This window comes from Hylobates moloch, unplaced genomic scaffold (assembly GCF_009828535.3).
Source record: "Hylobates moloch isolate HMO894 unplaced genomic scaffold, HMol_V3 SCAFFOLD_20, whole genome shotgun sequence".
NCBI lineage: Eukaryota > Metazoa > Chordata > Mammalia > Primates > Hylobatidae > Hylobates > Hylobates moloch.
The window spans coordinates 40,047,800-40,072,075 of NW_026652295.1; the positions used below are offsets into that span (position 1 = coordinate 40,047,800).

The window sequence follows — 24,276 nt, forward strand, 5'->3', positions numbered from 1 at the left end:
CAGGAGCCAGGTTAAGGGTCAGAGTTACCAAAGAAGTCCAAGTTCAGGACCAGACCTGGATACGGAGCCAGAGCTGCTTGTTGGTCATCTCCAGGCGGCGAGAGTGGTTCTCCAGCTCCCTGGACTTTTGCAGGTCCTTCTGCATCCTCCGGATGTAATCCACAGAGGCCTTGAGGATGGTGCCCTTGTTCCAGCGCACATCCCTGCAGCAGCAGGCCAGGCAAATTAGAGGTGCATGCTCAGAAGAGTGGCCAAATCCTTGCCACTGCTCTGGTTGCAGAGCTTATGGGCCTGTCCCGGTCTTACCCAGCAACCCCAGACCTGGAGGTGGAGGTGGCTGATCTCAGTTTGCACAGAATAGGTCCTCCCTGGTGACTTCTGTTGCCACTGCCCACCTCATTAATCTCATGAAACCAGACAATTCGGAGCAGCCTCGTTCCCAAGACTACCAAGACCCCAGCCCAGCCTACCCTGGATTCTCAATCCTCCTGCCCCTCAAACACCTGTCTTTTTTTTTTTTTTTTTTTTTTTTTTTTTTGAGATGGAGTCTTATTCTGTTGCCCAGGCTGGAATGCAGTGCAGTGGCAAGATCTCGGCTCACTGCTACCTCCGCCTCCTGGGTTCAATCAATTCTCCTGTCTCAGCCTCCCAAGTAGCTGGCACTGTAGGCACACACCACTGTGCCTAGATAATTTTTGTATTTTTAGTAGAGATGGGGTTTCGCCATGTTGGCCAGACTGGTCTTGAACTCATGACCTCAAGTGATCTGCCTGCCTCAGCTTCCCAAAGTGCTGGGATTACAGGTGTGAGCCTGGCCTCTTGTCTGCCAGCCCAATGGCCTTAAGAAAGCTTTCTCAGCATGACTCCTCCTCCAAGAAGCCTCCCTTGACCTCAGCCTCACTTCCAGGACAGAAACTCATCTGTCTTGAGCTTTCCTGATTTGGGAGAGGGAGAGATCTTTTCTCAAATAGATGAGCTTCTAGAAGGAATTCTCCTCCCATCCCAGTAACTAGCATGGGGCTGAGGGCAGATAATACTTGTCAGCTGCTGCCCACCACAGACCCATCACCCTCCCCCTCAGAAACCTGCTCACAGGTCATTGGCCTTGGGGATCAGCATTCCCAACTCCTTGATGCGGTCGTTGATGTTGAACCTTCGTCTCCTTTCAACTAAAGGTAACAGATTCCAGAAGGAGCAATTAGAGGGATGGGGACCCCTCACCCCATGGGGAGAAGTACCCAGCCCAGGGAGGGGTGCTTCAGGGCAACCTGCAGCTTAGATTTAGTCCTTCCAGGAAGTAAGAGGTGACCAACAGATTGAGATTTCTACAAGGATTAGGGGGTCCAGGGCAAAGGCCAGACACAATTAAGAGCGCTGAAATGTAGAATCAGCCCTGGTGATGCTGGCAGCACAGCAAAGCTGCCTGGGTTAGGACTCTTCCCTGCTACACAGAACTCTGATGCCCCAGGTTCCATGCCTTAACCCAGAAAACAACCTGATAAACTGGGGGTTTCATGAACATCCTCAGGAATATTCCCTTACAGGAATCCTTCCTACCCACTCCTGAAGAGGTCTAGTGGAAAGACAGCACTAATAATCCCAGGCACCATTGAGTGACAGCAGTGGGAGGGCTTAAGCCATCTGCAAGTGAATTGGCCTTGAGCAGGGAAGCCTTCCACCAGTGCAGGTCAGGGAGTGGCTTTTTAGCCAGCCCAGGTGAGAACAAGGAAGAGGGAGGCAGGGCGAGGGGGCGGGGCAGGACTCACTTAAGTTGTGATTGTCTTTCTTCTGCCGCTCCTTGGCCAGGGCCCTGCTCTCAGCATCTGGAGGCCAAAAGAGAAGGACAGAGGAGCTGGGAGGGAGGGAGAAAAGGAGGGAGGAGTCGGGTATTCAAAGGCACAGGGATAGAGGGAGGCAGTACCTGTGAGCTCTCGCTTCTGGGTCAGGTCTGCAGGGCAGGAGCTGCTGGTGACGCCCACCAAGGAGGCTGTGACCTGGGGGTCGCTGCTATACACATTCAGGTGGCTGCTGGACAGGGGTAGCTGTGGGGTGGGGGGTGAGGGAGACCCATGAGTATCCCCCTCTCCACGGGGAGCCCCCTCTAGGGCCTATCATCCCAGGAGCAGTCCTTCCCGGGGACACCTGGAGTGTCAAAATTCACCTTGGACCCTTTCACCGAGCAATTCAACCTGAAGGTCTGCAGAGTCCAGAGCTATTGTAAGATGTAGTCCCTGCCCTCAAGGAGCCCCTGGCCTAGAGTGGCTGAGAGAGTGATCCAACCAATAATATGTGATAGGATTAGGCCCCAAGCATTATGAAAGCCCTAGAGCAGGTCATCTAATCAATTCTAGAGTTTCTGGCGGTTTCCTGGAGGGCGTGGAACTCAACAGAGTCTTGAGCAGAGATGTGAGGCAAGGCACTCCGGGCAGCCACCAGGGCACAAGCAGACAGGGCGGCTTGGCAGAACACAATTCCAGCAGCTCAAGAGGCAGAAGTGGTGGGGGTGGAGGTGCTGCAGGCAGGGGAGAGGTACCTGGATCCCCAGTACAGTGTTTGACTTGCAAAGATACTGGAGTTTTGGAATGGGCACCAAGGGAAGTTTAAGCAGGAGTCTGACAGGGAGAGATGTGAGCTCTGGAAAGATCTGCCACAGAAACACGCAGAACAAATCACAGGCCCAGATACCCCACAGTGTACACAGGAACTACTAAAGGGACCAATCACTTGCACCCTCCCTCCCTCCTCAGCCCTCGCTGCCCCTGCTAGCTGTAGGTTTGGACCCAACCAGTCCCGGCCAGCTCCTACTAAGCCACTCAGCGATGTCACTAGGGCAATGGGGACTGAGGATTGACTCACCACCAGAGAACTGGGGACTTTCCCTTGGTGGCATGGGCTGGGGCCAGGATCAGGGTGAAAGGCTCATGCCCAAAGGCAGGAGTAAGCAGCTGAGGTTCAGGAGCTCCAAAGAAAAGCGGGCGGGATGGGGCGCTGGCAATCCCACCTGCTCAGCGCACACACCTGCCACCTTTGTACAGAGCTTGCCCTCAATTTCTTCCCTCATCTAATCTTCCCACAATCCTGTGGGTAGAGAACATCACCCCCATTTTGCAGCTGAGAAAACGGGTTTACTACACTTGAGGGATTTCCTAAGGTCACAGCAAAAGCCAGAAGCCAGGCTTCTTGACTCCAAGCCCAGCTCCTCCCCACCTGCCACCCCACCTCTGCCAGGAGACGCAGGAAGCTGCCAGAGGGAGTGTTCCTGTGGTTGGGGACAAGGCCAGCCCCAGATCACTTGCCCCATGGAGTAAGAGACACAGACAAGCTTTTGCCTGTTGGGCCCTGGGCTTGGTAAAGGAGGGGAGGCCCAGGTCCCCAAAGGAGCTCATTAGTTCCACATCTTCCTATAGACACACTGCCCCTCCACCCATGCAGTGCTCTCCCTGCCTCCCTCTGCCCCTTCCCCAACCTGGAAAGCTCCCCCCACAGGCCCGCTCCATGTCCCCAGCCCCTTCTCCCCTCTGAAGCCCCATGGTGCGCAGAGGCTGAGGCACATCCTTCTTGCTTCATAATTCCTCCTGGCCCCGGCCCTTGTCATATTATTTAGTGAAAATGACTCATCTCTACAGAAACATGCCAGCTCTGCCCAGTGAGAACCCTGTCTCCACTCTCTCTGGGCTCAGAGCCACTGTGGGTGCCCCCCTCCCTAGAACCCTTGCACACCCCCCGCACCCTAGCCAGGAGTACCGTGTTGGGCATCTGCATTTCAGGATTGATGTAGCCAAGGACGTCGTCCAGACGCATAATGTTGTCAATGACATCATCAAACTGGAAAAGAGAAAAGTCCATCTGGGGAGGGCCCACCAGGAGGTGGGCAGGGGAAAGAGGCATTGGGACAACCACTGACCTGGAGGGACCTTGGAGCCCACCTCACCCAACCTACTTATCTCAGGAAAGAGGAAATAGGCCCAGAGAAGAGATGAGCTGTCCATGTCCCACTGGCCCAACCTGAAGCTGCGGTTCTTGCCAAGGAGCCTACCTGCCCAGGGAGCTTCCTTGATCTCACTTCTGTCTCTGGCTTGGGGAGTGTGCTAGGCTTTCCCGGATAAGCCTTCTGTTTCTCCCTAGCAGAGCTTTCTTTTTTTCTTTTTTTTTTTTTTTTTTTGAGAAGGAGTCTCACTCTGTCACCCAGGGTGAAGTGCAGTGTCGCGATCTCAGCTCACTGCAACTTCCACCTTCCTGATTCAAGTGATTCTCCTGCCTCAGCCTCCCGAGTAGCTGGGATTACAGGTGCGCACCACCACGCCCAGCTAATTTTTGTATTTTAGTAGAGACAGGGTTTCACCATGTTGGCCAGGCTGTTCTCAAACTCCTGACCTCAAGTGATCTGCCCGCCTCAGCCTCCCAAAGTGCTGGGATTACAGGCGTGAGCCACGGCACCTGACTTCCTAGCAGAGCTTTTGAAAGTAAGGATGGCGTTTCCTCTGTGAGGCTCCCTGAGGGCAGGGCTGTGTCTTCCCCCTGAGATTGGGGCTCCCTGAGGAGGGCTCTGTCCCCACCTTAGACTGAGGCTCCCTAAAGGTGGCACCCCTGCCTCTGCCATTAGACTGCGAGCCTCAGAAGCACAGCAGTGGGCACGAGCTCTGCAAGCCGCACGGCCACTGGCCAGCTCCTCACTCACCTCCCTCTCAGGGTTGGAGCCAATGTGCAGCATGGCCATGGGGCTGTTGGGAGCACTGTTGCCAGCGGAGGAGGACAGCACGTGTCCAGCTCGCAGCCCTGGGGAGGCGGCTGGTGGGGGCTTCGGAGAGCCCTGGGCCGGGCTGATGTGGGCAGCAAACTTGTTCCCGTAGGTCTCGGACAGGTACTCCCGCACCTTCTGATGCTGCGACTGCTGCAGATGGTAGGACGTGGGATTCTCCAGGTAGGACTGCACCTGGGAGGGGGGAAAAGGCAAGGGCTCTAGGGGAGGCTGGGACTAGTGGGGACACAAGGGCTCTAGGGGAGGCTGGGACTAGTGGGGACAGGGTGGGGGGCAGGCCAGAACAGGCCCTACCTTCAACACCTCCCCAGGCACAGGTGGTGGCGACTGGAAGTGGACGGGGGTGTTGATGGCCGGGGTGGGCGGCCCCCCGAGCTGCTGCTGTTGCTGCTGCTGCATGCAATGCATGACAGCCTGTTGCTGCATGCGCTCCCGCTGTTCCTCCTGCTGCGCCTGCTCCCGCATGAGCTGCATGCGCAGCCCTATGCGTGACGCCATGGTGGCTGCCGGTGCTGGCTCCCTGTGGACGAGAAGGGGCGGCAGGTATATGAGGCACGTGTCCTCCTCAAAGCACAGGGGCTGGCAGGGGGAGGCCAGAATGACTGGGACCGCATCCATTTTATAGGAGAAGACACCGAGCCCTGAGAGAGGAAGAGATTTGCCCAAGGTCGCTGAGCAAGCGGGTGACAGCTGAGACATGAATCCAAGTTTCCTGGTTCCTGGACCAAAACCGAAGGTTCTGTCTTCTTCACTCATTGCAGTTGGTAAATCCCAAACTCTAACAGTCAACTTCCACTCCTCTCTGTGTCATGCCCACATCCTGATCCTGTTAGATCCGACCTCAGATCCATCTTCCTTTGCCGCCACAAGGTGGGCCCAGCCTATCCTGGGTCTTACCTGGAATCCCGCAGGAGCAGCCCAGTGTTCAGACTGCCTCCTCTGGCTTGCCCTAGGACATTCTACTGGCACCTCAGTAGAGCAACTCATTTAAGTCCTGTTACATCCTAAGTCAGATCCTGTCTTCCCCTCTGCTCACAACTCCCCATGGCTCCCACCTTCCTCAGGGGAAAAGCTAAAGTCCTTACCATGACTGGAAAGGCCCCCTAGGATCTGGCCCACCTCATGTTCCCCTTTGACCCCATCCGCCAGCTCTTCCTCTTGTTTTATCTGCTCCGGCTACATCCTCCAGGCACTTTGAAATCCCTGAAACATCCCAGGCATGCCCCCACCTCAGGGCCTTTGCACTTGCTGTTCCCTCTGCCTGGAATGCTCTCCCCCCAGATGACATCATGGCTCACTCCTTCACCTCCTCCAAGGCTCAAATGTTACCTTACAGAGACCGTCTAGGACCAACCTATTAAAATTACAAAGCCCCCCCACCACTACTCCCTATGCCCCTTCCCTTTTGTTTTTATTTTCCTCCATATCACTTTTCACCATCTTAAATATGATGCATTTTTGCCTATTTCATTCATTGTCTGTGTCTTTCTTACTGGGAATGCAAACTTCCCTCGGGGCAGGCATTTTCTGTCCTTTTCACTGCTATACCATGGGCCTCTGGCCCAGGACCTGGGACACGGCAATTGCTGAATGCATGTGTGAAGAAATGTATCTTATTTGTGAGCCAGGCAATGGGGATACAACTGCAGTTCCTGAGCTCACGCAGCCTACAGTGTAATAAAGAGAAAGGCAAGTCCACAGGCTTAGGGGGGCCTGTATGGGGAGGGCCACTTCCAGGCACCTGGCACTGCCCGAGCCCAGAGAGGACTTCCCACCAGCACATCAGCCCTGACCTTCTACAGGTCTCAGTGGGACAGGTGTGACTTAAGCCCCCCAGCCCAGTCTGGAAGGAAAGACAGGGAAGAATGAGTCCTACAGCTGGGCCCACTCTGTCCCTAGCTCATTGAGTGACCCTGGGTAAGTGACCCTGGGTAAGTCCCTTCCCCCTCTGAGCTTCCATCTCTCCATGCACAAAATGAAAGGGTTGGACCCAGTAATTTCTAAGGTCCTCCGCAGCTGAGACAGGCTGAGACTCTGAGAGGTGCAGGGCTCCTGAGTGTGTCCAGACCCCATGAAGGTCCTGGTAGGGGCTGGAGGGTCCCATCTTGGGGATATTGCAAGAGGCAGTATGACTTTGTGGTTGAGCAAGGACTTCTGAACTGAGAAAATATGGGCTTGAATCCTAGTTCTGCCACTTCTTTGCTGTGTGACCTTGGGCAAGTCACTTAACCTCTCTGAGCGTCAATTTCTCATTAGTAAACAGTCTCTGCTTCAGAAGATTGGAGCACTATATGAAATTAATAGGTCTTGCACATTATGTAGCACCTGGGAGGCTGAGTGCATGAGACATGGATGGGCACATGACTGGCAGGCGAACTGATCAGTGTGGACCAGAGGCCAGAGCTGCGTCTCAAGCGCCTAACAATGAGGCCCAGACCTCGGGTGGTGGCAAAGGGAAGCAGCAAAGGCTGACATGTTCTGGCTAATGCCAGACACTGGACTTAGTCAGCATTAGCAAAAAGAACTGGCAAATATTCAGTGAAAATCACCAGATAATAGAAATAAGAATAACTTGCATTTATTTGAGCATTTACTGTATGTCAGGCAATATTCCAGACTCCTTCACCTCAAACAGCCCTATGAAGTAGTTCTGCATATTACTCTCCTTTTATAGATAAGGAGAAACAGAAGCACAGGAGATAAGTGTCTTTCAGCAGCAAAAGGGACAGAGCTGGAACCCAGCCCCAGGCAACACGGCCTCTGAGCCCATGCTGGGGAGGAGAGGGTCTCCACGCAGAGCGGGGAGGAAGCTTATTGCAGGCTGCCCGGCTGCCAGGCCCAGGAATGGAGCCCATGCCACCTGACTGCCAGCCAGGGCTCCTCCCACCATCACTATGCCTTCCTGACAAGGTAGGAAGACAGGCAGTGGCCCTCACCCCACCCTCCTTCCTTCTCTGCCCCTCTACACCATGAATCAGTAAAGGGGCTGTCTCAGCCCCTTGGGTCTCTCCACCCAGCTCCCAACGGGGCATTCCCCAGAAAGAAAGGAGCAGATGCCCACCACTCCCTTCCCATCCTGCAGCAGGAACACAGCTGCAGCCTCCACCCATGGCTTCGCCCACCCCCTTCCTATGCTGCTACAGAGGGGTATCCCTGTCTTTGTACCCCCACTGCCCACCACACACACACTAGCCCTACAGACCTCATAGGCTCTGACCCCAGCCCAACCCACCCCCTCGCAGCTGTATCCCCTACACACCCACCCACACGACACTGGGTCACCCCCCCCACCCTTGGGGACAATCTGACTTCAGTTGGCCCTGGTGGGGGTGTGGGCACCGGGCCTGGCAGTGCCAGCCGGCACAGGGAGGGCTAGGGGAGAACGGTCCCCTTGTTTCTCTGACAAAGAGCTGAGCGTCTGGCCTGGCCTCGCCTAGACTGGAGCTGGCTTTGCTACGAGGACAGCCTAGGCTGGACCCTGCCTCTCGCTGGCTGGGCCAGCCTCAGTTCCCTCATCCGCACAATGGACTTGGGAATCCCTGCCCCACCGCCCCCTACCAGAATCTGGGTGAGCCTCCTGGGAGAGGACGTTGGAGAAGTGGACACAGCGAGGTGTCTGTGCATCAGTGGGTGTCAGTAGCCTTAGCTACTGTCCCCTGACAGAGGCTGGCAGGGTAGTGAGGCTCCCCAACCCCACTGCTGGAGCTGTCACACCCACAGAGCTTGTCCTCCAGTGAAGCTCCAGCCCTCTCCCCTGGCCCTGGTCGCCAGCCTGGGTTGCTGAGTGTGGTGTAGGTGGGATGGGTATGGGGTAAGGGAGAGGCCTGAAGGGATCAGAGAGCAATGGGGGTGGTCCAGGACATGCTAATCCCCCCACCCTCAGCCTCCAAACATGCCTACTCACTCTCAAACCCTGAGGGTCCACTCACAGCCTCCCCTGACACCCAGTCTGGCCAGGAAGAACTAAGAGGATGGACGTGGGAGAACCAAACTGTCCCTGGCCCCTCCCACCATCTGGCCCTTCAGACCCACCATACCTGGAAAGGGTCTACTGTGCGCACATTCAGTAACACTGGGGGCCTGGAGTGCCTACTGCATGTAGACACCAGGGATGGGGCATTTCCCTGGAGAGCCTTCTCCCCTGCCCCTCCCAGGTAATACCCTCCTCCTGAGAGGAAGGGTTTGATGCCCCAGAGAATCCCTGCCTCTCCCCCATCGCATGGCTGCCCCCATCAACACCCCCAGGACCCTCCAGCTGCCTCCTGCTGCTGCCCACCCAGAGCCTCTCAGCTGACTCTGCCTCAAAGCCCAGACTGGGTTCTAGCTTAGTCATGTCCAAAATGAGTTCTGCAGTCCCACAGGCTCACTGCCCCTACTGGCTAGGCAACTTCAGAAAGCTACTTCACCTCTCTGTGCTTTGCTGTCTTCCTCTGTAAAACGCAGCACCTGCTAATCACAGCACCTGCCTTTTGGGGCCATTGGGAGGATTCAAGGTAAGTGTGTGGCAGTCGCTTCATAACCAGGGATCCCGGTCTCCTCTGGTCAGGCCAGAGCTGGTTTCATCCAGCCTGTGTGTGGGCCTTGCCTGTCAGTCATTTACACCTTAGCATGAACCAGTCTTGTCAGAGCCGTACCTGAGGGAAGACGTGGACACAGGGAGGAGAAAGACAGGGAGAAATCACTGGTCTCCATGACAGAGGCAATGAGAAAGAGGAGCCCAGAAGAGTTAAGTCTCAGACGTAGGAAAGAAGATATCAAAGATATAGCATTGAGTGGAAAAGGTAATCTGCAGAATAAAATGCACAGCTTAAGCCCATGAAGCATGAAATGGTATGTGCGTAGACAACAGGAAGATCATAGTACCAGCCGCTAAATGCTTCATGAATGATTGCCATGGGTCAGGGCTGGTCAATGTGCTTTTCCTAATGTTAATTCTGTTTTTTCTTCCCAACAACCCAATGAGCTGAGTAGTAGTATTGTCCCCATTTTTCCTGGAGGAAACCGAGGCACAGAGAGGTGAAGGAACTCACTCAAGTATACACAGCTGATTAAGTAGCAGAATGGAGATTTGATCCAGGCAGGCTGGCTCACAGCCCCCACTCTTTAACTACTATTCTGGGCTCTCCCAGCACCCCAAACTGTTCAGAGTTGTTACTGCTGCAGAGGGGAGTGGGAAGGGGCGATGGAGGTGGAGGGATAAAGAGGGATTTTTATAGTTCTTCGTTCCACTGGAGAAGCACTCAGCTCTTACAGTGGGAATATGTGCGACTTGTGTGATTCTGTTAACAGGAGAAGGCAGTACAGCAGCTTCTGGGGGTTTATGGGGGGGCCCGACCTGCTTCCAGTGCTTCCAGTCATGTCCAAAGGTGGGTCGCCAAGGGGAAGGAATCCCCCCAGCTCCACCTGGGCTGGCCCAAGCCCTGGCCTGCTTGGTGCAGTGGTCATTAGGCCAGCCGTGGACCCTGGGTGAGGGCACCAAGTGGCCAGCAGAGGCACAGAGCCAGGGCCAGCAGCCACTGAGCATTTGGAGCTGGAGGGCCAGGGCCCCACTCAGTTTCTACCACAGCCCCAGACAAGGGCTTCTGAGGGGAGTACTATCTTCATGCAGTGCCCTCAAACTACTCTCAGCTGACGCCAGTCCATTCAGTGGCTTGTGAGGCCTGAACTGCCTTGAGGATTTTCCTGCCCTCTAAATGATCCTTTAAAACTTAGAGCAGGAAGCTGAAAACACACTCCATGACCCATGGACCTACTCCTATGCATGCCCAACAGAAAAGCACTCACGTGTTCACCAAAGCACATATACTAGAATGTTTGCGTGTATAGGAACCAAAACTGGAAACCACCCAAATGTCCATTAAAGAAAGATAGATAAAGAAGTGGTGGGCCAGGCGCGGTGGCTCACGCCTGTAATCCCAGCAGTTTGGGAGGCTGAGGCGGGCGGATCACTTGAGGTCAGGAGTTCGAAGCCAGCCTGGCCAACATGGTGAAACCCCATCTCTACTAAAAAATACAAAAATTAGCCAGGCGTGGTGGTGTGCGCCTGTAGTCCCAGCTACTCGGGAGGCTGAGACAGGAGAATCGCTTGAACCCGGGAGGCGGAGGTTGCAGTGAGCCGAGATCGTGCCACTGCACTCTAGCCTGGGTGACAGAGTGAGACTCCATCTCAAAAAAAATAAATAAATAAAATAAATTGAAGTGGTGGTACATCCATACAATCAAATGCTACAAAGCAATGACAGCAAATGCACTGTTGTTACACATGACATAGATGACTCTCACAGACATAATGTTAATGGAAGAAGCCAGGCACAAAAGCGTATACAGCATGCTCTGCGTATATGAGTTCAAAAAAATGCAACATTAATCTATTATGTTAGAACTCAGGATCCTAATTACCCTGGGGGAGTGGGAGGGGACACAAGATGGCTTGGTGGGTAAAAGGATTAGGAAAGTTCTGTAATTTGATATGGGTGTTGGTGCCATGAGAGTGTCATACTTACAATAATTTGTACAGCTGCTCCCTTACAATTTATAATTTTCTGTATGTGTGTTATATTCTCATTTTAAAATCACGTAAGAATGAGGGCAGACCAGCCTGGCACGGTGGCTTACGCCTGTAATCCCAGCACTTTGGCAGGCTGAGGCAGGCAGATCACTTGAGGTCAGGAGTTCAAGACCAGCCTGGGCAACATGGTGAAACTCCGTCTCTACTAAAAACACAAAAATTAGCCAGGTGTGGTGGCACATGCCTGTAGGCCCAGCTGCTTGGGAGGCTGAGGCAGGAGAATTGCTTGAATCTGGGAGGCAGAGGTTGCAGTGAGCTGAGATCACACCATTGCACTCTAGCCTGGGCAACCAGAGTGAAACTCCATCTCAAAAAAAAAAAAAAAAAAAGAATGACGGCAGACGTTAAAGAAGAGTTATGTAAACTACCTTCACCAACATCACCCCTTCCCCAAAACTCCCCCTTCCCCAAGTGTGTCTATGACTTTAAAATGCCTTTGGTACCAGGCACCTTCAACACAACTGCCAGAGCATACCTTGGTACAACCTCTTTGGAAAAGCAATTTGGCAATATATGTCAAAGCCTTGAAAAATATTCACCAGTCCAAGGAAGTAATCATAGATGCAGAAAAGGATTTTGTGCATAAAGATGCACTTCACATTATACAGAAAAAAGTCAAAACTAACCTCAATGTCCAGTTATAGAATAGTTAAATAAATTACGGTGTGTCCCTCCTGATGGACTGCTATACTTAAAATAAATAACATGAGGATATGTCAGGTGACAAAATGTAGGATGTAGGGGGAATTGTATTATAAAATCTGATCATCACAATGTAAAAATATGTACAGAAAAACCTCTTGGGAGGAAATATACAAAATTATTACTGACTTCTTTGGATGATGTAACCATAAGTATTTTGTGTGGTTTTAAAAGCCTTTTGGAATGTTATTCTTTCTCTAGAATGAAGATGTATATCTTTCTAATTGAAAAAAAAATATTTTATGCTAACAGCTAATGCTCATAGAATGCTTACTGTGTGCTGGGTACTGTTCAAAGCACCTTATGTAATTATCACAATTATTTCATGATATGAGTGACGTGGGTACCATTATTGTCCCCACTCGAGGAATGAGGAAACGCAGGCCCAGAGAGGTTGTCACTTGCTGAAGGTCACAGAGCTAATGAGTGGCAAGGCTGGACCCTGGCAGTCTGGCTGCACCGCCCCAACCCTGGGGCTGGGAGTTTGGCCTCAGTCCTGCATTCAGGGTGAGGGCGGCCACGTTTTGTTTTAGTAATTCTCACTGAAGAAGTCTCCCTGCGATCAAAGAGTTTCAGCAGCTGATCTCTTTCATCCAGCCCAGGGGCCAGAGGGTGTCCGGGATGATGGAACAGTCTGGAATCCCCAAACACAGGCAGAAAAAAAAATTCTACCCTTCCTCAAAGAGCAGAGATAATTTCCTGTATTCCCAGAAAAACACATGTCTGGCGGCTGAAACAACAAAGTGTGCAAGCCCAGCGGCTGGGAGGCCTGTTTAAGCCATTGATGACGCTCTGCACCTCTGTGGTCGGAAGAAGTTTCCTTCTGATTCAGTCTGTTACACACTCTCGGTTGTGGGGGAGCTGCCCGGTCAGTCGTGGGGAAAGAAACTGAGTGCTAAACAAAAGCTTCCTGAACAGGTGCGAGATTCCTGGAGGCAAAGGAAGGGCTTTGTGGCCTCCTAGGAACCTTTCAGCCTAGGGAAGGGAAGAGAGGAAAAAATACCAAACTTGGGGTTTTTCTCAGCCCCCCTCTGGCAGAGGAGGCAGCAGAGGAAGTCCTGATGAACTAGGAAACAGAACAAGGACCTCACCTAATCCTCATGGACAAAGCCGTTCCAAATTACGGCGGTGGTCATGAGTCACTGTAGGGCCTGGGGAGGGGGCATCAGATGGCCCAGACCCAAACAGGGTGAGGGGTGGAAAGGTGTCCTGCGACTCCCAGGAGCCAGCAATCCTGCCCATATGGTGCTGTGGGAGAGGCCAGGTGCTTGGGTTCAAGTCTTAGCCTTGGGCTGGACTCAGTTGTCTAGGCATGACCTCCGTCTCCCCATCAGTCAAGCAGGGATGGCCAGCCGGGGCCACGTTTCCCTCAGAGCAGTTGTGCTCTAAGTGAGGAGGCTGGGTGTGAAAGTTGTCTGCAGGTGTGAATTTGTGGGCAGAGGGGAGGTTTCACCATTCTGGTCACTGTTCAATGTTGCTCCATCCAGGCCCACTGGGGGCATCCCTGCACAAGTTCCTTTGGGGAAAGGGTCCCATCTGTTCACCCATTCATTCACACACACACACACACACACACACCATCTGAAAGCCCAGACTGGGACAGAGCAGCCTAGTGGTAACCCCAGCCTCAGTCTCTCCTTACTAGATAGGGGTAGGAAGGCCTCAGACCAGCTTTTCCTATTACCAGGAGCCCTCTGTTTCCTCTCCAAAAGCCTTGGGTCTTCTAAGATTTTCTTTTCCAGAGCTTGTATATCAAGTCATTCACTGCAGGAGATGAGAGAGGCAGGTGAGCAATAACAATGTCCACCTCTTTGGGTTCTAAGGGATAAGTAATCAGAGCGTTTACCACAGTTCCTGGCACACTGGAGATACTTCATAATATAGCCTTTTATTATATTAGCTGGTAACTTCCGATACGGAAACATAGCAAACCCAAGACACCTGGTAAGTGTGCACTGTTTGATTGGAAGATCCTTGATATCAGAAGCAGAAATGAGGTCAATGGGACACGCACATGCTTTTAACAGTTTTAATGCCATGTTTTGGTCTTTTTCCCTTTTAGTGAAGTGTAACTTATCCTAGCAAAATGCATAGATTTGTAGTGTACAGCTCAATGAATTTTTACAGGTGTGTGGCCTTGTCTAATCACTGTTTAGATCAAGATGGAGAATGTCACCATCACCCTGGCAGGTTCCCTCCGGGACCCTGGTCCTGCATCACCATGGCTGAGTGCTACTGGTCTCCAATAGCACACAAAGGCTGCCATGCAGGATGTGGTCTTCACACTTACTGAGGACTGACCAGCCCCTATTTGTGATGAATAAAGATCAAGAAACAAAGAGGCCGGGCGCGGTGGCTCACGCCTGTAATCCCAGCACTTTGGGAGGCTGAGGCCGGCGGATCACAAGGTCAGGAGATCGAGACCATCCTGGCTAACACGGTGAAACCCCGTCTCTACTAAAAATACAAAAAATTAGCCGGGTGTGGTGGCGGGCGCCTGTAGTCCCAGCTACTCAAAAGGCTGAGGCAGGAGAATGGCGTGAACCCGGGAGGCGGAGCTTGCAGTGAGCCGAGGTCTTGCCACTACACTCCAGCCTGGGCAACAGAGCGAGACTCCGTCTCAAAAACAAAGATCAAGAACAAAGAATGAATTACATAAGGAAGCAGGGGCTCCAAAAGGGAGATCTGCACAATGCGCTTCAGTGGCAGCAGAGCAAGACCCCAGGATGCGTTCTGCACCGCCTCTCCCAGACCCCCTGCAGGGATGCGCTGCGGGAGACTGTAGGGCTGGGGGCAGGGGGCAGTCAGGGGCTTGTTTTTAAATCTCTGAGCACCAGCAGGAGGTGGGGAGGAGGGAAAGGAAGGAGAGGAGAGAGGAAGGGCGGTCACACAAGCTCATGGCCCACTTAATGGCCTCCTGTTCCCAGAGCTCAGGCCCATCAGCCCCAAGTTTCAGCTCACATCCCACAGGAAAGGGTGGGAACTGGCGCCTCCTGGCTGGCCAGACTGTTGGCCTGGGACAACAGGGAGAGCAGCTTCAAAGGCCATTGCAGACCAGGGAGTCGCCCTGTCCTGTCGCACTGGGACCAGCTGGGCCCTGGCAAAGAAGACTGCCACTGGGCATGGCAGGACAGGGACGAGGGACACGTAGCTAAGAGGAACATGAAAGGAGAAACTAGAAAAGGATTCCACTCCTGTGATATGCATGGACTGGCCCAGCCACCCATGTGGACCCTCTGTCTCTCCGTGTCTGCTTCTCTCTCTTTCTCTCTTCTCTCTCACACACATGCACGCACACATGCACACACATCCATGTGCACACGCGTGTAGCCCCATCCCTCAGCTGCCGCTTGCAGTCTAAGGATCCCCTGAGCAGGCAGCCACCTTTCTCCTGGGTTGGGGAGTGGTGGGACTGAACCCCTACCCCTTGTGCCCCTGCACCTGCCTCCTGGGCACTCCATCTACTCTAGCCTCCTGCCTGTGTCTGCCATGCTTTGTTCTCTAGTTGTTTCCTTGCCACCTACCAGTCTCCTCAGCTACAAGGAAGTTTCAGAGAAATCACTTTTCTTCTTCAGAACCTCCACACCATCCCACCCATCAGACTTTCCAGAAAGAGATGCAGGGCCCTCAAGGGCTGCTGGTCCAGTGACCCCCACACACTCAGTTATCACCCACTTGGCAAACGCTCCGAGTCCCTCCCACATTGCAGTGCGCAAGGGGCCTCTGTTCAGTCGCATTCATCCCCACAAACACTTGATGGGATAAACAGCAACACCAGCAGGATAGGAAACCGAGACTCAGAAAGGTTAAGTAGGCCAGGCGCAGTGGCTCATGCCTGTAATCCCAGCACTTTGGGAGGCTGAAGCAGGTGGATCACTTGAGGTCGGAGTTTGAGACCAGCCTGGCCAACATGGTGAAACCCTGTCTCTACTAAAAATACAAAAATTAGCCAGGCATGGTGGCACATGCCTGTAGTCCCAGCTACTTGGGAGGCTGAGGCAGGAGAATGGCTTGAACTCAGGAGGCGGAGGTTGCAGTGAGCTGAGATCGCGCCACTGCACTCCAGCCTGGGCGACAGAGCAAGACTCCGTCTCAAAAAAAAAAAAAAAAAAAAAAGAAAGAAAGGTTAAGCAGCTTGTCAGGGGTCACACTGCAAGAACACAGTAAAGTGGGATTCGAGCCCAGGTCTCTCAGGTATGTGACCACCACCAGTTCCAGCCCAGGAGAGGAAACCTGGGGCCCATAGGAAAGGTCTCCCCATGTAGATGGCTTGTTGTCCCCTGCACTTTCAGTCCTGTGCCTCCCTCATCCCATGTCACCCTCAGCGAATCCTACAGAGGTTCCCCAGAGAGGCCTGCATGTTCCTCAGCTCTCCCAGACCCCACCCACAGATACTTTTTGCTAAATAGCCAAGACATCCATGCCCAGGAGGCTCAGAGGGTGACAAATCTGAATCTCACTGAGACGGTTAGCCCACCCGCGGGCCTGGGTCGGAGGGGGCGGAAGGCGAGGCTATATGAAGTTGGTCAGACAGAAATGTGATTCCAGGGATCAGAGATCTGGCACCAGACCATAGTGAGGTGAGGGTGGTAAGGGTTAGGGGAGGAGTGGGGCTCAGCCATAGATGGCTCCTAGGACAGGAAAGGGGCCTGAGGGTGACAGAGGGGCTTAGAGACTGAAACTCCACTTGCCCCAAGTACCCTCTGACCCACCCCAGCAAACCTGCTCACGTCCCCTGCAGGGAAGATCAGCTAAGTTTTCGTGGATGCTACATCAGCCTATGTGGTCAATGAGGTCCCTCCCCAGGGAAGATGAGGCCTAAGACTCTATCTGACTGGTTAGTTCATGCCATTGTGGACTTGGGGCCCACAAGCTCTGACTCTCTGAGATGAGTCTGTTTTGCAAGGACTCCTTCAGCCTCCACGGGCCCAGCATAAAAGCCTCCCTAAGGCCAGAGTGGGACTGGAAGACCTGCATCGGTATGCACCACCCAGCTGCGTGACCTTGAGCGAGTCCTGTCCCCCTCTCCGGGCCTCAAGACCCTCACAAATAACATGCAGAGGCTGTGTGGGACCTCTCATAGGCTCCCCGCCGCCTGCCTGGTGTGCTGATGGTTCTGGCAGCATGGATGTGTGGAGGGCTGGTCCGGTGGAATCGGCCTGCAGGGCTGGGAGGGGAAGAGCCAGGCACCGGTTTCACTGTCCCATGTGCTGGCTACCCCGGCATTGGGGAGCTCCCTCTCCAGAGCCATGGCAGCTTTAGGATCCAGCCTTTGCTTTTCCATCTCCTCAGGAGAAAAGAATCCACACTCCAGCGTCTTCTGCTAGCTGCCAGCTGTTTAGGGCAGGGAAGGCTCGTTGACTCCAAGTGTGAGAAGAGGCAGGCACAACGAGCACAGCCGGGCGCACAACGAGCACAGCCGGGCACACAGCGGGCACGCAGAGCAGCTTCTGGCTCCTGGTCCCAAACCCAGCCGCAGGCCCAGGACCCCCTGCATCTGTCCTGAGTTCTAATAATGGCTCTCAGGGTCCCAGTGACTAAGCCACCCCCACCTCAGCCCTCCCTGCCCCAGGCCCAAAGTCCTCAAAGCACTTCAATCCCACCAGTGCCTGGCTCCTGCCCCTGCTCCTGGGGCTGCTCCTCCTCCATCATCTACTGCCCCAGCCTCCCCAGCCTCCCCAGCCTCCCTGTGGCTGGTCTGCTGTAAAGAACGACTCCCTGGCTTTGTTTTTAAGAGTTGAACCTGCTTCTGAGTACTTTGGAAACAACCACTGTACAACTGAAGTAGCCAGGTCTAAACAAAAGAAGACAGTGGAGAGGGGAATGGGGAAAGAAAGGACAAAAACACCTAGAAGCATGGACAACTTCATTAAATTCACAGAAGGTGGCCTGTTTTCTCTCAGGTGCAAACCAAGAGGCGTTAGTACTATGCACATTGAGTGCTTACTCTGCAGCAGGCACTGTTCTGCGTTGATATGTGTTACTACTGATTTAATCCTCACCATGATGGAGGCGTTCACATATCCCCTGTTTTACAGAGGCGGCAACTGAGTCACAGAGAGGCTGAAAACTTGCCCGAGGTCACACAGTTGGTAGGCAGCGGAACTGGGGCGCCTGGTCTCCCCACAGTGTGCTGGGTGCTCCTGTGGAGAGTCTGTCTGGAAAGTGCCAGAGGAGGCAGGTAGGGGGTCTTGAGCCCATTAGTGAAGGGGCTCTTGGCTAAGCAGGTGAGGGCAGGACACCAGCCTCCCCTCAGCTCTTGTTTCCTCTAGAACTACTCCCATGCAAGCCTCCTTCCCCTCAAGACATCCTTTCCACCCAAAACCACCCAGGACTACCCTTGCAGTTCCCCAGCAGAGTCTCTGACCCTGCCTCCACCTCCACCGCATCAACTGTCCTGAGTCCGCCCTCTGGAAGACAGCCGGGCTTAGTGGATCACGAATATGCTCTGGACCCTGAATTCAAATCTGGCTTTGCCATTTGTCAGCTTTGTGACTGGGGGCAGGTGCTTAACCTCTCAGAGCCTCAGTTTCCCCATCTGTACAACAGGATGGCGGTAATGCCACCTTCCTCAGAGTCAGTGAGGGGGTAAATGGAACGGAAATATGTGATGTGCCTAGCACCTTGGAGGTGGTCTGTGAGTACTAGCTCCCTGCCTGGGTGACCACCGACCATCTGGCTGGACGGTGAGGGCCTTAGATGGGAGAGGGCCTCTTAAGGCATTGCACGCCCTGTTTGCTGGTTAGAAACAGACTCTTGGGCCCCGCCCAGACCCACTGAGTCAGAATCTGCATTTTAACAAACTGCCCTGGGAGATGTGTGGGCACATTAAAGAAACTTTACTTGTTGCCTTCTGGGGACTTAGTTCCCTGGTTCCAAGCATGAAAATTGGTGGCGGGTGGGAGGACACAGCAGGGAAGCACAGGCCCCTGGTGGAAGCACAGAGCTATTTTAAAGGACAGGCAGGGCCCTTCTGAGCCCCACAGGGAAGTTGAGCAGCCTGATTCTCAGGCCCAAGAGCCAAGGTGGAGGCCAGAAGGCAAGGCTGCAGGTGGGCTCTGGCTCGCTCGGTGCTGGGGCTCTGGCCCGCGCAGGAGGGGAAAACAATCCAGGTCAGTGGGGAAACAGCTTCAAAGCCGAGATGGTTACCAGTGGAAAAGTAACCCAGACAGACCATATGAGACACACCCATTCATGCACACACCACCTCTCGCACATAAGCCACTGTCCACACATACACACTCACCATCACACACACACTGCACCAGGACTTGCCTGCCTGCCCAAAGAGCGGCTCCAGAAGAGAGCAGACAACCTTTGGGACAGTGTGTGCCTGGGCCTGTGTGCTCCGCAGGAGGCCTGGGAGTGTGGAGGCTCCCACAGCAGGTCCAGGAGCCCACTCTCTCCTCCACACGGCTCTGCCTCTGCCTCCCACCTGCCTAAACCCTAGCTCCATCTGAGCAATGAGAAACCTACGTCCTGCTCACCTGAGGTTGGCAAGGACCCACATTTTAATTGGTCACCTGCCTGCTGACTCCCCTCTCCCCCAGTACACCAACATCCTCCTCACCAGGTTGCTGGGGGGTAATCAGCAGAGTGGAGCTCTGACTTCAGGGTTCCCTGAGAGGCAGCCATACCGCAGGGCCTGTGCCCACTCCCATGTACACTCACACGGGACAGCTGTAAAGTCCACCGTCTTCCCAATGACACAGCTTCTGAAGGGCCAGGGACCCTCATCCACCCTGTCCATGAAGAGGTGACAGCTCTCAACTCCACATCCATTTTCAGCTCAGAAACACAAACCCACTGACCTCTTTCACCACTGCAGCCTGGACCTCTTCCACCACCACAGGGCTCCCCAGGCTCAGATGGGCTCCAAAGAAACCCTAAATCGTGGGGCCAGAATCCCAAGCAGGCCTAGGATGTCCAAAAAAGAGCCATCAACTAGGGAGGGTCGGTCTGGTCGCAGCAGGGTGTGTGATTTCATGGGTTCTGGAAAGGCCCTCTGCCCCAAAATATCTTCCCTCTGGGTCCGGAAATCCCTCCCAACCCTCAGATTCACTGCCGGGAGAGGCTCCCACCTGAAGCTCTCGTCAGCTCACACTGCTGGGAGAGGCAGCTGACAGCTGGCTTGAGAGCGGCCAAAGATGGGCAGAGGGAGAGTGGGTGCCAGGCCTGGTGACCGTCATCTCGCCAGGGCCGCCCTGCCCACGAGTTCCCACCAGGAGAGGGCGCCCTTCCTCCCCAACCCCAGAGCGCGGGTCCCCAGAATCCAGCACCTCTAGCCAGGGAGAGGGGCCTAGCAAGGACAGGGGCCTCAGCATGGCCTTCCACGTCCATGCCAGGGGAAACCAAGGCCTGCCCCAACTGTCCCCTTGAGGAAGCTAAAGTGCCAGACAGCTGGAGGGGATGGGAGCCCTGAGAGCAGGGAGGTGGGGGGCAGAAGGGGGAATTAACCAGGTTCCAAAATAGCACATTTGGTTCTGCCTCACTTCACCCTGTGCAGTGTCTGGCAGCTTCTGCTTTCGATCTGAGTCACGCCTGGTGGGGGCAGGACGGGGCAGCCAGTGCTGGCAGAGGCCACTAGACAGCACAGGCAGTGGCCCAGGAACTCAGCGGGGGCTCTTCTCCCCTCACAACACACATCTACACCCACCCGCAACCGCCCTTACACCCCCCAACCCCCATCCTGCCCAAGAGTTGGGCTTCTGGGAAGAGCTAACAGGGGACCACCCCAGCATTCCCAAATGCTGTCAGCTGCCCTAGACCCAGAATTCAGCTTTGCTCCTGCCCTGTCCATGTGCACTCCGACTGGCATTCCCACCCCATCTCTGTCAGGGAGCCAGAGGAGAAGATCTGCACTGGAAGCCACCATCTCCCCCCGACAGAGGAGAAATGGCCTCCTATGACAACATTCCAACAGCCCACCACGCCACCCACCCACCCACCAGATGGAGTGAGTGAGCTGCCCCCCGGCCTGCCCCCATCTCCCCCCGCCCACACCCAGGTATGAAAGGAACAGGAAGCAAAATTCACACACACACACACACACACACACACACACACTTCCAGCCTCTTCCTGTCCTTAAACACCATAAGAAGCACTCTGCCTTTACCAGGACAGAGCGAGGAGTGGGGTGCCTTGAACTCTGCATGTGGTGGGGTCGGGGGAGGAGCAGCGGGAAGTCTGCTCTCTCGTCATCATTCTCTTCCACTCATCTGGGCTCTGTGCCCTCCTGCCTGCCCAGCCCCAAGGCTCGGAGCTGCTCTGCTTTCCCCCATAGAGTTGAGACTCAGGCAGCAGCTGCCTTACACCTTCTCCCTGGACCCAAGATGCTTGAGCTCAAACCTGAGACATAAACCCCACCTTCCAATGCCTGAACCGATCCTCTCTGTTCTCCTCCCAACAACACACCTCCCTGGAGTGAGTGCAGCCACCTTCCTATCCCAGTGGTGGAGTGGGGAGATGATAGACTCGGGCTGCCATGGCTGGGCCTGCCCACAGGGTAGGGAATGGCACAGGCAGACACACTCCTACCCCTGCCACCCCAGCACATGCACCCAGAGCAAACCTGGCTTGGAAATGAAACATCAAGGGGAAAGGCTGGGGCTGGTGGCTGGAGGAAGAAGTCAGAGGGGCTGTGACTTGGTGTGCCTGCCTGTGGCCCAGGACCCTGTCTCCAGTGGGAGCACACCACCAGGCCCAGCCCCTGCCCCATCCCAATCTCCTGCCCTTCCCCTAGCCCCCACCCCAGAAGGCCTTACCTACACGCCACTTCCCTCTTTTAATTCTTCCCATTCCCTGCAAGACCTGTAGCCTGAAGCTGGGAGGGCTGGGGATGGGAACAGGTGGAGCCCAGGGGGAGAAGGCTTCTCTCCAAGGAGCAGACTGCACGAAATTACTCCCCCACCAAAATGTCCCTGAATTGTATCCTGTTCCTGACAGAGACACAGAGGGAGGCTACTAGGAGGCTCAGTTCCCGGCTGACTAAAAGGCAGCCATGTGGCAGCCATGGGGCTAGGGGAAGAGGCAGGGGCAATGACAGAAGGGAAAAGGAAGTCAGAAAAACCACTACAATCACAGTCTCAGGATGCTAGATTTGGGAGGGAAGTGGAAGACAGCTCTAGGCTCTGTGGTGCCCAGCACATCTGTACCTCCCTCTAGGAGAGGAAGCCATGCCACAGGGGTGTTGCTGGCCTTGCACAAGGCCTGGGAAGGGCGAGCTAGTGTCTGGCACATGGCAGGTGCCTCAGTCACACAGGTCACTTTCCTCTGCTGTGAGCACCTGGAGGCATCCTGACAGCTTCCTCTTTTTGTCCATGGCACCTTGTAGATGCTCCCTAAGTATCTGTGAAACACAGTGAGCATGGAACTGGCGACTGGGGAAGGGTCTGCCTGGGGAAGCCTCTTGGACACAGAAAGGGAGATGTGGGAAGACGGCTTCGCAGACCCCCAGGGCTGGGCTTGATGAGGTGGCAAAAACTATCAGGGCCCCAGCCACATGCTCTGGGCCCCCACGATGTCAAAAGTGCTCACCTGAAGATTTCCAGGTGCCAGCACCTGAATTGGTGCCTGAGCCAATGAAGTTAGCACCCTCCCTTCCCTACCACCCCTTAGCCAAAGACACCTATCACTTGACTGGGGAACTCTAAAGCATATTCTGCAGAGGCCTCCAATGGCAGTGAGCCTCAGATGCCCACAGTCACCTTGCTCCTTCGCACACATTTTATCAGCTTCCTTCCCTTCCTGTCTCATGAATCCTACTCTACCACTGGTGCTCCCTGGGGAAGCCTCCCAAATAAACTGTTTGCACTCACATCCTTGCCTCAGCCAATGGGCCCTGAGGAGGCAGTTATGACCTGATATTGAACAGCTAACTCTAAAGCTTAGAAATGAGGGCCAATAAAAGGGTCAAAGTAACGCAAGCTAGCCCACCCTACAGGGAAGGAGAGAGGCAGGTGTGAGCTAGGGGAAGACCAGTCACTGGGGAGACAGGTCAAGCTGGATGCAATGGCCAAATGCGTACTTGGAACTTCCCCACTTGGCGGAAGGTTAAGACTGCCCTCAGAAGGAGAGCTGGGAAGGTAGAGAGAAGAAAACAGGACTTGCCAGAGTTGCAAGTTGCATGGAGAAGAAGCCTCCATACCGGGGGTAGTGATAGCAACATTAGGTTGCTGGTAGCAAATGCCAATAGGACTAGAAGTCCAGCATTGCCTTCTGCCCCCAGGCTGCTCCTAGGATAGAGCAATAGAGCTCCAGCATTCCAGAACCTTGGCATGCCCGTTCATTCAATAACACAGCTATTATGTTCCACACTTAGAACTAGGCACTGGTGGCCAGGCGCGGTGGCTCAAGCTTGTAATCCCAGCACTTTGGGAGGCCAAGGCAGGTGGATCACAAGGTCAGGAGATCGAGACCATCCTGGCTAACACGGTGAAACCCCGTCTCTACTAAAAATACAGAAAAAAAAATTAGCCGGGCATGTTGGTGGGCGCCTGTAGTCCCAGCTACTCGGGAGGCTGAGGCAGGAGAATGGCATGAACCCGGGAGGCGGAGCTTGCAGTGAGCCGAGATCGCGCCACTGCACTCCAGCCTGGGGGACAGAGCAAGACTCCGTCTCAAAAAAAAAAAAAGAACTAGGCACTGGTGACACCAAGAGAGGCCATTTGATTAAACACTAAGAGTGTGTGTTTTGAACCTAGTCAAGCTGAATCCCAGATCTGTCACTTTCTAGCTGTCTGATCTTCATCAACTTACTTAAATTCCCAGGGTCTCAGTATCCTCATGTGTAAAATTAGGACAATATCCATCTCGGAGAATTTCTGTAAGGATTAAACGTAAAGTATCTAATGCAGTACCTGGCACAGGATAGGTGCTCAATAAATATTTGATGGATGCATGTATATAATGGATGGATGGACATAATGGATGCATGCATAAATGGATGGGTGACAGATGAAAAGGTGGATATAATGGTGGGTAGATAGATGGATGGATGCATATAGTGGATGAAAAGGTGGATATAATGGATAGATGTATGCATGGATAGATGGATGGATGTTTAAAAGGAGATGAAAAAGGCACTAGTTGTCTGCATTGTTCCCATCTGGTTCAATATCCCTTTCCATTAAATTTTTTTTTTTTTTTTGAGACAAGGTCTCACTCTGTCATCCAGGCTAGAGTGCAGTGGTGCAATCACATCTCACTGCAGCTTCACCCTCCCAGGTTCAAACGATCCTCCCATCT

The 24,276-nt window shown here is 53.9% G+C and overlaps 1 protein-coding gene across 9 annotated transcripts in view; it reads right to left on the reverse strand.

Annotated features, from left to right (window-relative positions):
* The window catches only part of TFEB (transcription factor EB), a 51,705-nt gene that overhangs the window by 2,085 nt on the left and 25,344 nt on the right, over positions 1-24,276 (reverse strand). For 7 of the 9 annotated variants that reach the window (XM_032140442.2, XM_032140440.2, XM_032140439.2 and 4 more), the window contains 7 exons: positions 5,054-5,279; positions 4,679-4,933; positions 3,745-3,825; positions 1,922-2,042; positions 1,767-1,823; positions 1,094-1,169; positions 56-203 (listed from right to left, as the gene is read on the reverse strand). In XM_032140442.2, the coding sequence (XP_031996333.1) occupies positions 56-203; positions 1,094-1,169; positions 1,767-1,823; positions 1,922-2,042; positions 3,745-3,825; positions 4,679-4,933; positions 5,054-5,257 (942 nt within the window). In that variant the 5' untranslated portion in view covers positions 5,258-5,279. Of the gene's footprint in view, positions 1-55; positions 204-1,093; positions 1,170-1,766; positions 1,824-1,921; positions 2,043-3,744; positions 3,826-4,678; positions 4,934-5,053; positions 5,280-19,840; positions 20,032-21,794; positions 21,815-24,276 lie in introns of those variants that run through there. The other 2 variants (XM_032140447.2, XM_032140443.2) reach the window with 2 other exon arrangements.